Source organism: Delphinapterus leucas, chromosome 2, assembly GCF_059928025.1.
Source record: "Delphinapterus leucas isolate spDelLeu-1000000601 "Yukka" chromosome 2, BTC_Dleu_Yukka2, whole genome shotgun sequence".
Lineage (NCBI taxonomy): Eukaryota > Metazoa > Chordata > Mammalia > Artiodactyla > Monodontidae > Delphinapterus > Delphinapterus leucas.
In genome coordinates this window covers 2,668,657-2,682,361 of record NC_143130.1, presented here as the reverse complement: position 1 = coordinate 2,682,361, position 13,705 = coordinate 2,668,657, and the positions used below count along the sequence as shown (strand labels likewise).

The 13,705-nt window shown below is 38.1% G+C and overlaps 1 protein-coding gene across 10 annotated transcripts in view; it reads left to right on the top strand.

Annotated features, from left to right (window-relative positions):
• ZNF438 (zinc finger protein 438) overlaps positions 1-13,705 on the top strand; it is a 197,513-nt gene that overhangs the window by 141,802 nt on the left and 42,006 nt on the right. For all 10 annotated transcript variants that reach the window (XR_016391846.1, XR_016391843.1, XR_016391842.1 and 7 more), the window contains one exon: positions 3,509-3,576. Coding sequence is in view for 1 of the 10 variants with exons in the window: in XM_022580655.3 (XP_022436363.3) it covers positions 3,540-3,576 (37 nt within the window). In the remaining 9 variants the exon portion in view is untranslated. The remainder of the gene's footprint in view (positions 1-3,508; positions 3,577-13,705) is intronic.

The following is a 13,705-nucleotide window of genomic DNA, read 5'->3' as shown; positions in this document are numbered from 1 at the left end:
CATACAAATTTTGGTATGTTATGTTTGCATTTCATTCAGTTCAAAACACACTCTAATTTTCTTTTTGATTTCTTCTTTGATCCATAGGTTATTTATAGGTGTGTGATTTAGTTAACAAATATTTGGAGATTTTCCAGATACATTTCTGTGATTTTGGCTTCTACTTTTATTCCATTGTGCTCAGAGAATATACATTATGACGTGAATCCTCTTAAGTGTATTGAGCCTTGTTTTTATGACCCAGAATATGGTGCCTTAATAAATATTTCGTGTGCACTTGAAAACAATGTGTATTCTGTTGTATTGGGTGGAATGTTCTATAAATGTCAATTAGGTAAAATTGGTTTATAGTGTCATTCAAATCTCCAGAGTCCTTAATGATTTTCTGTCTGCTTCTTTTATCGATTATTGGTTATTAATTATTCTCTATTTCTCCTTGCAGTTCTATCAGTTCTTGCTTTATGTATTTTGAAGCTCAGTTAGTAGGGACGTAAACATTTAGGATTTTTATAGCCCTTTGATGAGTTGTCCTTTTATAATTATGAAATGACCTTCGTTATGCCTGGTAATATTCTTTGCTCTATAATCCCCTTTTTCTGATACTAATATAGCCACACCACCTTTCTTTTGACTAGTGCTAACATGATATATCTTTTTCCATTCTTTTACTTGTAATCTGTTTGTGTCCTTATATTTAAAGTGCCTTTCTTACAGGCAGCATGTAGTTGGGTCTTGCTTTTTTGTCCAATCCATCTTTTAATTGGGATATTTAGATCATTTATGTTTAATATGATTATTGATATGTTTAGGTTTTAATCTATCATCTTGCTTTTTGTTTTCCATTTGTTCTACCTATTCTTTGTTCTCTTTTCCTGTTTTCCCTTGAAAACTGAGTATATTTATGATTCCATTTTTTTGTTGTTGGCGTATTAGATAAAATTCTTTGTTTCGTGATTTTAGTTGTTGCTTTGGGGTGTATAATATACATGTTTAACTTATAATCTAGCTTCCAGTGATACTATACCACTTCACCTGTAGTCTAAAGAACCTTACAATAGTATACTTACATTTCTCCCCTCTCTACATTTGTCCTGAAATTCTCATACATTTTATTTTTACATATGTTATAATCCCCACAATGCAGTGTTAATTATTTTTATTTAAACCATTATATTTTAAAGAGATTTTATTAAGAAAAAAGCCTTACATGCTTATCATGTAGTTCTGATTTCTAGTGTTGAAATCTTCCTTTCTGTATATAGATCTATATTTTAATCTAATATCATGTTCCTTCTACTTAAAGGGCATCATTTAACATTCCTGTAGTGCGGGTGGGCTTGTGATGAATTCCTTTGGCTTTTGTGTATACAAAAATGCCTTTATTTCCCCTTTATTTTTGAAAGATACTTTCTGTGAACATAGAATTCTAGATTACAGATCTTTTTTTCTTCAAGTACTTTAAAGATGCTGCTCTAATGTCTTCTTACTTGCATTGCCTCACTTTAAATCTTTCCTTTTTTCACTCGTTTTGAGCCATTTGGTCATGATATGCTTTGGTGTAGTTTCCATGTTTCTTATGCTTTAAGTTGTTTGAGCTTTTTGGATCTGTTCATAGCTTTACTCAAATTTGGAAGTTTCTGCCACTATTTCTTAAAATAATTTTTCTGACTTTCCATCTCTCTCTTCTCCAGTTACTGATACACTAGACTGCTTAAAGTTGTCCTAGAGCCCACTGGTGATCTGTTCATTTTTCTTTTGCTCTCTTCTTCCTGAGTTTCATTTTGGGTAGTCTCTATTACTATGCCTGCAAGTTCACTAGTATTTTCTGCCGACATGCCTAATATGCTGATAATCCTATCCAGTGTATTTTTTTACCTTATATATTGTAGTTTACATCTCTGGAAATTTTATTTGGGTCTTTTTTTAATGTCTTTCCTGTCTAAACTTTTTGAACATACGAAATACCGTTATACATCTAATGATCTTGTCTGCTAATCCTAACATCTGTGTCAGTTCAGGGTCAGTTTTTATTATTTTCTACGCTATGGCTCATATTTCCTGCCTCTCTGTATTGCTTATACTTCTTTATTGGATGTCAGACACTCTGGCTTTTACTTTCTTGGGTGATGGATATTTTTGTCTTTCTATAAATCTTCTTGAGCCTTGTTCTAAATACACAGGTAAGACACTTGGAAACGGTTTGATCCTTTTAGGTCTTGCTTTAAGATTTGTTTTGTGAAACCAAAGAAATGTTTGATGTAGGACCAATTCTTCCCCTTTATTAAAGCAAGATTATTCTTTGTACTGTGCCCAGCGTTCTGTGAATTAGGAGTTTTTTCAGTCTGACTTGTAAGAACAGACAGTATTCCTGTGAATACTTGATGGGAACCCTATTCATTGCTCTCTCTCTCTCTCTCTCCAGCTCTTTTCTTCATTACTCTGGGAATTTCCACCAGCTTTCTCCCTTCCTGCACTGTGGATGATAGCGTTCACCTCATTTGTTTCCTGTCTCTCAAAGATCAGTCTTTGTCACCTGAGGTCCAGTGTTCCGAAATATTGTTTCACGTATTTTGTCTGTGTCTTGGTTGTTTCAGGAAGGAGGGCAAACCTGGTCTCTGTTGTTCAATCTTGGCTGGAAGCAGAAGTCATGCCCTTTTATTTTACCTAGTTTTCTATTTTAAAAACATTTAAAATTTTCCATGGAAAAATTCATCAGTCTTTACCTTAATGGCTTCTGTCTTTGGTGTCGTGCTTAGAAACACTTCCATGTTTGAAGGCTTACAAAAATATTTACTTTAATAAATAAGGACTTTAATTGTCTTATACATTCAAATAGTTTATTAATATGGAACCCCGTATTCTAGACAATTTGGAAAGTAGCTAAAATGGAAGGGGAAACACCTGTAATTATATCACCAAGAACAAGGCTAATATCCATATTAACATATTTCCTGTCTTGCATTTTTCTGTGCCTTCGTTTTTTGTATAGTTGTCATCCTCGTGTGTATGTCATTTGATGTGTGCATCCAGTACATTGTATCATCACCATTTTCCATGTTGCGACGGAATCTTCAAAATTGCATTTTAATGACTGAATTATGTTTCATCAAATGATTATATTGCAGTTATACTGCTTTACTTATATTGTTAAACATTTTAGTTATTTCTTAAGCAGAATCTATAAAACATAATTATCAGGCAGGGCATTTTTAGGGAACCTTAACTGCCCGCTTGCACATTTCCCTGACCCTACAAGGGCGGAGAGGCAGATACAGGGCCCTCTCGGTGTGTCATTGCTCCCTCTCCAAGCCCACACCAGTGCATTCAGTAAAAGCCTGTCTGTATAAAAGCTAGAAGGAAAATAAAAACTTCAGTTTCCCAATAGTTCAGTCCATTCCTTATTACTCATATAGTTATAACTAAAAAGCTTGTAATTTATATTTTTCGTTTGTGTTAACATGGCATCTCAATTATTTTCTAATTATTATTTGTGCTTGGTTATTTTTAGGTGAATCGTTGTTCAAGTCAAAGACATCATAATGCAGAGTGCTTCATCAGTACCACCAAAAGATCAAGGTGAGATAAGCCACGCCAGGGAAACCGGTAATGCGTGTGTCATAAAGAGCTTTAACTAACGCATTTAACATCACTGTCCTCTAACCATAAGGTGACTTATTTCCTGGAACTAAGAACCAAAAATCCAATTACATACGAAAGTTGATTTCTTTTGGTAAATGACTTGAGTGTCTGTGGATCCCTGGTTTATCAGATGACGTCCCCTTTACTGAGAGCAGCCCGTCTCATCCCACGTAAAACTCACAGACGCCAGCACCTCAGCTGGTAATTTAGTTGGCGCTAACAGATGCCAAATGAAGTTACGGAGCATTGGCTTTAACGAAGCAGAGTGACAGGTGTTCTAGTGAGAAGGCTGTATACAGTATATATATTCTGGCACACGTATGCACACACAACACGCATGTAGAGAGAGGATGTTCGCTTATACATTTTTGACCTATTTCTTCCCATATACCCATTTAACAAAAAGAAACATAAAAGAAACCATTTCCCCTCCATATGGATTTTTAAAAAGAAAATCATTGTTTGTTTTTTTTTTAGCAAGAGCTCCTGGACCTTTCAGGAAAGCCGTTTACAGGTGGAGATAGAGTCATTTCTGAATAAAGAATAACTAAATTTTCCTCAGTATAAACGGCAAAGTCTAACCTTTAAGAGGAATTCAAGTCTTTCCCCGGCCTCTACTGATTCTCTTCCCTACAGAAGGTTTGATATGTGTGTGAGAAAAATAATGCCTTTAAATGATTCAGAACTGGGCTTCCTTAGTGGAAGGTGTAGCTGTTCGTGAAAGGAGGGCATTTGCTTTAAAGACCCCTGAACTGGAGAAAACACTCTTTGTTTGCTCTGCCAAAATGAAAGGTGGTGGCATAACTGTGAAGAGTGTGGCGTCTGTGTTTGAAAGTCATTTCTGCCCCTGCAGTGCATAACCGTGGGTACATCACTTGACCTTAACTTTCTCATCTATAAATCTGTAAAATGAAGAAAGTAAGCCCTACGCTCTAGGTGATGTGGGGATTGAAGGAGGTAATGCATGTAAATCACTCTGCACACAGCTCCCCGCGGAGCGGGCCCTTATGAGGTGACAGCGGCTCTTGCTGTCAGGGGTGGTTATTAACACGTGGGCCCTGCCCGCCTGTGGAGGCCCATGCGGGAAGATGGGCACGGCTGCCTCCTGCTGGGGATGCCTCGCCGCCTTCAAAGGCCACGCGTGATCCCGGGGCGCTCATGGGAAGTGAACGCAGAGCAGACCCGCGGCTGGCTTCTCATCCAGGCCCGTGGCCAGAGGGAGAGTAAGAGCCCTTGAGAATCGCACACGTCCTAGCCCCAGACACTAGGGCAAGAGAGCGGACGGGGGCGAGGGGCAGGGAGAGCAGGCCCTCGTTAGAAGTTAGAAGTGTGCATGCCTGTGAGCGTTTCGGTATGTGTCCCCTGGGAGATTTCTGCACTTGTAGCCGATCAGTGTCCGAGCTGGCCTGACCTCCTTCCCCTGAGCAGGCGAGGAGAGGTGTGGCTGCTTAGAAGAGGGAGTGTTGGACTGAGCGTCAGGAAAGCTGGGTCCTGTCCCGGATATAGCCCCAACCAGCTGTGGGCCGCCAGACCAGTTATTTTGCCCCTAAGCCTGGGTTTCTTACTAGCGAAGCCAGGATTCCTTGCCATTCTTTCCCAGCTCTAGCAGGTTACGAGTCAGGGTGAGTAACTAAGCAACGAGCTGCTGGGTTTCTGGCTGACACAGGGAAGTAAAGCTTGTCTCCACTCACACCTCTTGCCTACTTTGCTCTCCTCAAGGTTTACTTTGTTTTGGTTTTGTGTCTACCTCTCTGAGCTGCTGTGTAAGCTTAGTTATTGCCTCCATTGACTTGACCAAAGTAGAAGATGCCCTCAAGCCTAGTGAGGATTCAGCAGCTCTCACAAATTCTACATCAGTCTTCCCTGGGACCAAAGGCATGTAAGCCCCAAACCCAGAATGTGACAGACAAAGAGAGATAATGACTAAAAGATCTCAATTAATCGAGGGCCTCAGTGTAATAGTCACTCTGCCTACAACTTGACATCCGTTGTTTTATTTAATGCTCACCATGTTCAATATAATCTTTATTTCTGTGGTTCAGGGAGATTAGATTTTTTTTTGTAACCAAGGTCACCAACCAGTTCAGTGACTGAGCTAGGGTTCGAACCTAGATCCATCAAAATCCATTTATAAAGAAGATCTCTAATCTATTTTTAGATCATCCCCCTTTTTCTTCTCTCATGAAACATTGTGCTTAATTAAATATATGAATGCTTAAAGCTATTTCAATCCAAAGTAAGCAGAAATTAGAATTTGTATCGTGGGGAGTTATATCAGTAAGGAAAGCTATGAGGCCTAAGAATTGCCCGGTTATTCATTAATTTACTCATTTATCTAATGCTTTCTGTGTGTCCTGGATTACTATTAATATTTTTTAACAAAGAAAAATGCCAGATTTTTAAATTATGATTTTGTTTTCATTTCTTTCATCAAATATAATCACTTATGGGACATGAGAAGTTTGCTGATCACATGTCATTCATTAATTAAATGCTGAGTGATTTATGTAATGAACTATTGATGGCTGTCTATAAATTACAGTACCTTCAAATTTCAGACTTGTAAGCACACGCGCGCGCACACAGGCGCACACATGCACATTATATACGTTAACGTATGAAATTCAGGCAGGACATCACAGCAGAGTTGTGGAGCTTAAGAAAATCCATGGCATCATATATGACACTATCTTCTAACAAAATTTCATACAGTGCAAGCAGATTTAATGATCACCAAGACAGTACTTACCAGGAACTATGCCCGATGCTATGAGGGATCCAAAGATAAATCAGACAGAAGCCTGCGCTCTTACGAAACACAAAATCCTAGTCGAACAGCAGACGTGTGTAATTAACCAGAATAAAGCATGACAAATGCTGTATTAGACCTGAGTGTGACGTACTTGGAGAACAGTTGGTTGAGCCAGAAGTTTGAGGCGGGTCAGGAAACACGACAGGAGGTAGCGTTTGCTCAGGGTGTGAGCACAAGTGTAGAAGTCAGTCAGGTGGGGTTTAGGGGTCACAGGATGTGGATTAAAGCTAGGAAAGAACTAGAGGAAACTAATTAGAAATTCCAGTGCCTTCTATTTAAATGTTTCCTAATTTTGGATAAAGAAATTAACATTGTAACATCACTCAGATAATTTGTAGTATATTAAAAGCTTTCCATTATAATAGTGTCATTATTATCCCTTTCTGTGTAAAAGTATTACTTATAGAGTCTCCAGAAGTTCATCAGACTTATTTTGTTACAATTTTCTATCTTCTCATGCATTCAGGATTTGGAGATAGGATTTATGGTTTTCCCATAACTTTCTTTTTTGGTTTGGTACTTTCAAACGATAAGCTAATAAAAATGTAAGGACATGTATTCTGTGTTGGAAAACAGCAAATTGTAGCAAGTGATAAACCATGTTTTGGAAAAAAAAAAAAGGCACGAAAACAACATGATAAGGCCAACTACAGCCGTAACTTCCACTTTAAATTTGTTGAAGGAAAGAAAACCACCACAGTGACTGAAAATGCAAAGGCATTGATTTACTTGCCAGATGAGGAAACACACAAGTGAGCAGCCTTGCCAAATGGTTCTGTTAGAGGGACAGTTTACGTTTGTTATGTGCCAGGAAGAAGTTGACTGTAGTTGTGCCAGTTAAGGATTGAAGTGAGCACCTTGGAGAGGGCAGGATGAGTGTCAAGGCCCCACACAGTTAATTAACACAAGTCCCACTGTTCATTGGTCAGAAAAGAGTCTTAGGTCCCGGGAGGGTCTGTTTTGCTGGAGCCGTTCAAACCTCTTAGATACTCGCCAGCTTCGCAATTCAGTTTTGCCATTTCCTAGGCAAGTCTGCTGTGAGTAGAAAGGTCTTAGAGGTCTTCTAACACTTTTCTCGGCTCTGTCATAACATTTGTATAGTTTAAACGCAGTTATCAAATTGTGAGTGCTGTTTTTATTCAGTGAGAGCAAGAATAAATGGCGCTGAGAAAATGGCAGATGCTTTGAGGCATCTTACTTCTTTTGAGTAAGAAGTAGTGGGTCTTAATGACCCCCTTCAGAAACACTGCAGTTAGCTAAACGCGCTCTGTACCATGCCTACTAGTTTTCAAAACCTGTGCATTATTTAACTGTGAAGCCAATAGCCATTACTGTCTTTCATGTGAATTCAGATTTGGAGCTGTGATAAAAAAGAAAAAAAAAAAACCTGGATTTTCTGATTCAGTGAAATACTTTAAAAATAATCATGGCGCAGCCTAAAAATATATTCTTATGTCTTAGAGACATAAAAAGCTGTACTTACCTCTTACAGAAATAAACATTTTCGGTATTAGTGAATATAGAATTTTTGAACTCAAGGAACACTTGGGGTAGGTAGTTAATAATGTTCTTTTTTTTTAAGTTTAGGAAAATGATCCTACTTATTTTAGACTCTTAGTATCAGTTGGGTTCTTTATGTAAACTTTTTAATGAATTTTCTGTCTTTGGCGGGCTTTAAAGCATCCTGGCATGTAGTGGTTTCTCAAATACATATTAAATTTTGTTAAAAGTGCTTTAAACTCTCAAACACTTTAAAAAAATCATATTACTCAGGCGCTATGAAAAGAGTTTAATCTTTGTTTTTTTATGAAACACCAAGCTGAAGTTGTCAAGTCTATGTGTTCACTTAACAAATATTTATTGCCTTTGGAGGGGCAATGAGCAAGGAGCAAAGGGGGAAAAAGGAAAACCAAACTAAGCTCTACTCTCTTATAGCTCAGTGTCAATGAATAAAACTGGGCTGTCTATCCAAGCAGGAGTTGACCTTTTATGAGGATTCAGCCTAAGAATGGCTTATTGTCTTGTTATCTAACTAAAGTTTCACCCTTCGAACATGGTGTTGGAGATGCTTCCCGAGCTCCTTTCCTGTCTTTTGTCCTCCGCAGCCCTCTCAGTCTGGGGAAAGAACACCAAGCTAAGAGCTGGACAGCTGAGCTCTGGTTATTCTTCTGCCCTTCTTTCTAGGCTCTGTGATCTTGGCTAAATCTGTGAGCCTCAGTCCTTTCATCTTTTGAATGGGGATGTTAATTTTGCCCTGACACAGTCCAATGAGATAAGGTACTGTTGATTCTCGTCACTTGCAGCCATCACATTCTGTAAAGTCACCACAAACACTGAATTAGCTAATACTGCACCATGGCTCCTACGGGAAATGCAGGGTTAGGTTTCCTGTGAGCCTTTGGTCATTTTCATCAGCTATCAACACAAACCCTGGCTTTATGTGTGTTTCTGTTTAAAGACACCTCACTGAATGTATCTTGTTGATTCCTTGACATTAATTGGCCTCACAGATGCAGCATTATAACTCATGCCTGAACAAAGCTTGTCGAACACATGTATTCTTTTCCATGAGGCACATCAGACTCTTCTAATGCTTAGGAACACTGCACAGCATATCAGCACTATGCTCGAGGGCTGTTTTAAACAGTGAAATCACTAACAAAAAGGAAAGAAGTTTTTTAAATGTGGCACTAAATAGACTGCAGAAAGGACACTTGTTTACAGTATGGGAGCTGAAACAAGGCAGAGCATCAACTACTGCTAGGAACATGACACACACTTTTTGCCTGTGCATGTCTACACATGACCACGACAGTGCCACCAGTGTGGATCTGGGGGTTGCAAGTAAACTTTAGCAAGCAGGTGAATGCACAAATACAGAATCTGCAAGTGAGGCTCAACCATGTATGAATGCACTTTGTAAACTCGTAGAGCGCAATATAAATCTCAGAGTCAGTTACAGAATAAAAGTTCTTTCGGAACGCAGATATAATAACTTTGTGTAAAGTTGATATGATCGGTGTCAAGTTAATCAGGTAATAAGTATATTATTTGAAAGTGACCACAAGTTCTTAGCTCAGTAAAGCTACAAAGACGACTCTTGCTGTGAACTCTGGCTCCTCAGTGCTCACATTTAATACACAGTAGCAAGGAGAAGCACTGTGACTTGATGCTTTGCACTTAGTGGTTAAGGTGGCGTTGTGACCTCATTAAAGGCGTGGAGGGGCATTCCCTATGTTTTACCAAAATATTATGTTTCTAAATATGTGGCATTCATATGGAAACATTTTGATCTTAACTAGCAGTGTAAGTGCTGTTCTTGGGCTTTTGGTACCATTTTATGTTGCAGACCAAGTACAAATTGACATTTTCAAGCTGGTTTTGGTTAACTCCTTAACGTTGGAAATTGGAACTTTCCAATGTAATAACCTGCTGTATTAGTATGTTATGCTGTTGACAGAAGTACAAATGGAAAACACACACATACCTACAGAAATTTCCTTGTAGAACAAAATGGAAATGACTTGGGTGGCCTAAACCTTATCAGGTAGACCTCATATTGGGAGTTATTCTCCTATTTGAGATAAAATACTAGAGTCTGGAATATTCTTTTTAGTAAATTCGGTTTATGAGTATCTCTGTTGTTTGAAATAGCCCGATTTCCACTGCTTAAAAAGCAGGCTACTCACCGGATCATCTCCTCTGGCCTGTATCAGTGTCACTGTAGCCACTCGGCAGCAGAGTCTCTCAGAAACTCCAATTAACCATGTAAATGTATTTCATAGCATCACATCTCACTTTGTCAGAACCCCTGCTGCCTTCCTATCATTAACATAAATGCAGGTGCAAACAGCATTTATGTACTTTGATAGGAAGCCGTTGGAGACATCTCACCGTGGGACCCAACATTTTCAGATTGTATACATCTGTTCAGATAATGTACGCGGCCCCAGCAACATGAGCACAGGGATGGGAGCATCTGCCCCCAAGACCATTTGCCGTATAGCAGGTGCTCACGTCTTTATTTATGCAGATACTTGGTGTGATAAGCTGAGTGGGGATGAAGGAAAGCATTTCGACAGCGGTATTCAGATGTTATGCAAGCCAGAAGTACAGGCTAGGCATTTTATGTTTGTAAAAGTCTACTACTAATAGGAATGGAAATTTGTAAGTCTAGTCATGCTTTGAATGAACATCTTGTCTTTAAATTAATTGGCACCAAAACCCTAAAAACACTTACAGAAATTCCAATGTCCAACTTATATTAGAAACAGCAACTTATTATTTTGGTTTTGATAAAGTAACTTTAAATGATTTTGAATGCATTTTGCTGAAAGTTCTGAAAGGAAAACAGTGCTCTGTTTTTTTCAAAGATTCTAATACTACTAAGAGAATCTTGTGATGATATTTCTTAAAATTGGAGAAAAAATGCAAATGTCATTAGTTTAAATATGTTATAAGATGTTCTGTGAATATAAATTGAGTAAAATAAATTTCAAAGCATTAACATTTATAATATTTTTGTCAAAAAAATTTTTTATTTAAGCTGTATTCTAACATTTCCAACTAGTGATATTTAATTATAATTTATATTTTTATTAGGATAAATTACCTTTAAACACTTCATTTTCACAACTCTGTCTCATGGATCTGCCGTATTATATTCTCACAAGGGAAAAGCGTGAAGGAAACAAAAACTTATCAACCAAAAGCAAGACATTTCCAGATTTTATTTTCTATTCTCATTCACATACACACACAAAAAATCAGAATCTTGAAAGAGCTTGAACTAGATTTCATGTAGTCGGCAGTTCTCAAACATTTTAGTTTCAGGCCCCTTTACGCTCTTAAAAACTATTGAGGACTCAAAGAATATTTTTTTATGTCAGTAGTGTCAAATGGGATTTACCATATTTGAGATTATAAACTGAAAAAATATGTATTTGTGAATTCATTTTAAAATAACAGTAATCTCACTACAGCTTAACATAAATAACATATTTTGTGTAATTGGCTATATTTTCCAAAGCAAAAAAATTTAGTGAGAAGACTAGCATTGATTTATGTTTTTTGCAAATCTTTAAAGTCTGGCTTCACTGAAAATGGTAGGAGTCTCCTATCTGGTCCTGCATTCAGTATGTTGTGATATATTGTTTATGTTGAAGTATTTGAAGAAAATCCAGCTTTACAGTAACTGGAAAGGGAGGGAGTATTTTAATAGCCTTTTCAGATAATTGTGGATAATTTTCTTTGCTACTACACCAAAATGTGTCAGATAACTATACCTGAGTTTAAACGAGTCAGGTAACAGCTTAAAGTTTAGTTGTAATGTGAAATTTGAAACCATGTCAGTGTACTTCTTGTATTCTGTTACATTTAGGTCCATCGTGCAATGTGTATTAGAAAACAGTTCACTGAGTTACGCAGATCTTCTATATATGTCATTTCATACAATATTTTAAAAATCATATTTGTTAGAATAACCAGCAGTCTTACCTGGAAAATCACTAAGTATAGGGAAGCTTCAGTCTCCTGGTGATGGGTTCAAGTTTTCCAAAATTCTAATGCTGCTCGAAAGAATGATTTTTATCATTGGCCATGGATACTGCCATGTATGCCATGTATGCCTTGTAATGACAAGGCTCGTTCATTCACTTCTGAGAAAATGTCTGCTAGGTACCCAGGTCTGAATATGTTCTCTCAACATATGTCTATCAGATGTTCTTTCAAGTCAAGATGGTTATTCCATGAAGAGCAGCTAGTTCAGCTTCAGACCATCACATGAGCACTGTTCCTCGTGGCCACCGTCATGCCTCAATGAGCAGCAGAAGTGCTCTGGGGGGGGATGAACTGTGTCATCGTACAGAATTTTTAAAAGGCCCGTAAGGATCAAGGTTTAAGAAAACTGAAATTTTATCCTGCTTTTTTGTTCTGCTGAGGGAGTATGGTGGCAAAGGATATGGCTGCTTGGACAGCTTGCTGTCACTGCCTGAGTTCACTTTTACCCAATTACGTCCTTTGCTCCATCAATGCAACACGTGCAGAGGCCAACAGGGTAGAAAAGGCAAGTGACATCTCATTACGAGTATGAAAAGAGAGTGTGAGGACCCTCCCCAGGTTGGCAGACCATACTTTGAGAAACCGTGCTCTAGTCTAATCCTCCCTTGGTAAAAAGAGAAACTTAAGGCCAGGAAAGATTATGATCTCGTGCAGGCTCACTCCAGTAGTAAGTGAAAGAACCAAAGCCAGGCCTCTGCTCTCTTTCTTGCATGTAATGCAACTCGTCTTGTTTACCCCGAGGAGCTTCCCCCTCACCACCCAAAAAAGGAAAATTCTCAGATGCTCTGTCAAGGTGACTAAAGGGGCAGGACTTACCACATGAGGAATTTAGAAATTCTTTCAGCGTTTTCAGACTTTTTCATTCAGTCCTAATGTTCTTCATTGACCTCAGTTTTGGAAGCAAGTGCAATAGGATTTGAAAAAAATCTGGGAAATTTATCTTATAACTGAAATTATAAAAGACCTTAGTAATGATTTTTTTCCTTTCATTTTTGCTAATCATAAAAAACCTCTTGAAGTCGGTACCTAAAAGTGTTATTAAATTGATTGTGTAATTGATGCTTTTAAAAAGTTACATTTTGACATAAGCCTAGAGGGTTTGTTCATCAGAAGCTCTGTAAAAGGCCACAGAGTTTGGGATTAAAATATACACACTACTATATATAAAACCAACAAGGACCTACTGTATAGCACAGGGAACTCTACTCAATAACCTATAACAACCTATAACGGAAAAGAATCTAAAAGAGAATAGATATACATGTATACATATAACTGAATCACTTTGCTGTACACCTGAAACTAACACAACATTGTAAATGAACTGTATTTCAATTAAAAAAATTTAAAAAAAGAAGAAGAGGAAGGCCACCACGGAAGAAGCCTGGCTTTTAAGCACTAGGGCACTGTGAAGGGACTCCCTCTGTGTTAATTTCCTTAAAATCTTAAATTTCCTGTAAGTCTCCAGTAGCCATGCTGTAGACTCCTGTTAGGAAAAGGAAGCGTGCGCTCTCTCCTGAGGGTTACACTCTGATTGGAAAAGGTTAGTCAAAAGGATCTTCATTTTCCCAGAGTCGAGATGGATGGTGTGGCACTCACAGCCACTGGAGGAGACCGACAATATAAACAGAGTCATCGCCAAACCCCTTCCTTAAGTTCAGTGTGTTGGAACGGAAGGAGAGCAGCTTTGGGGCC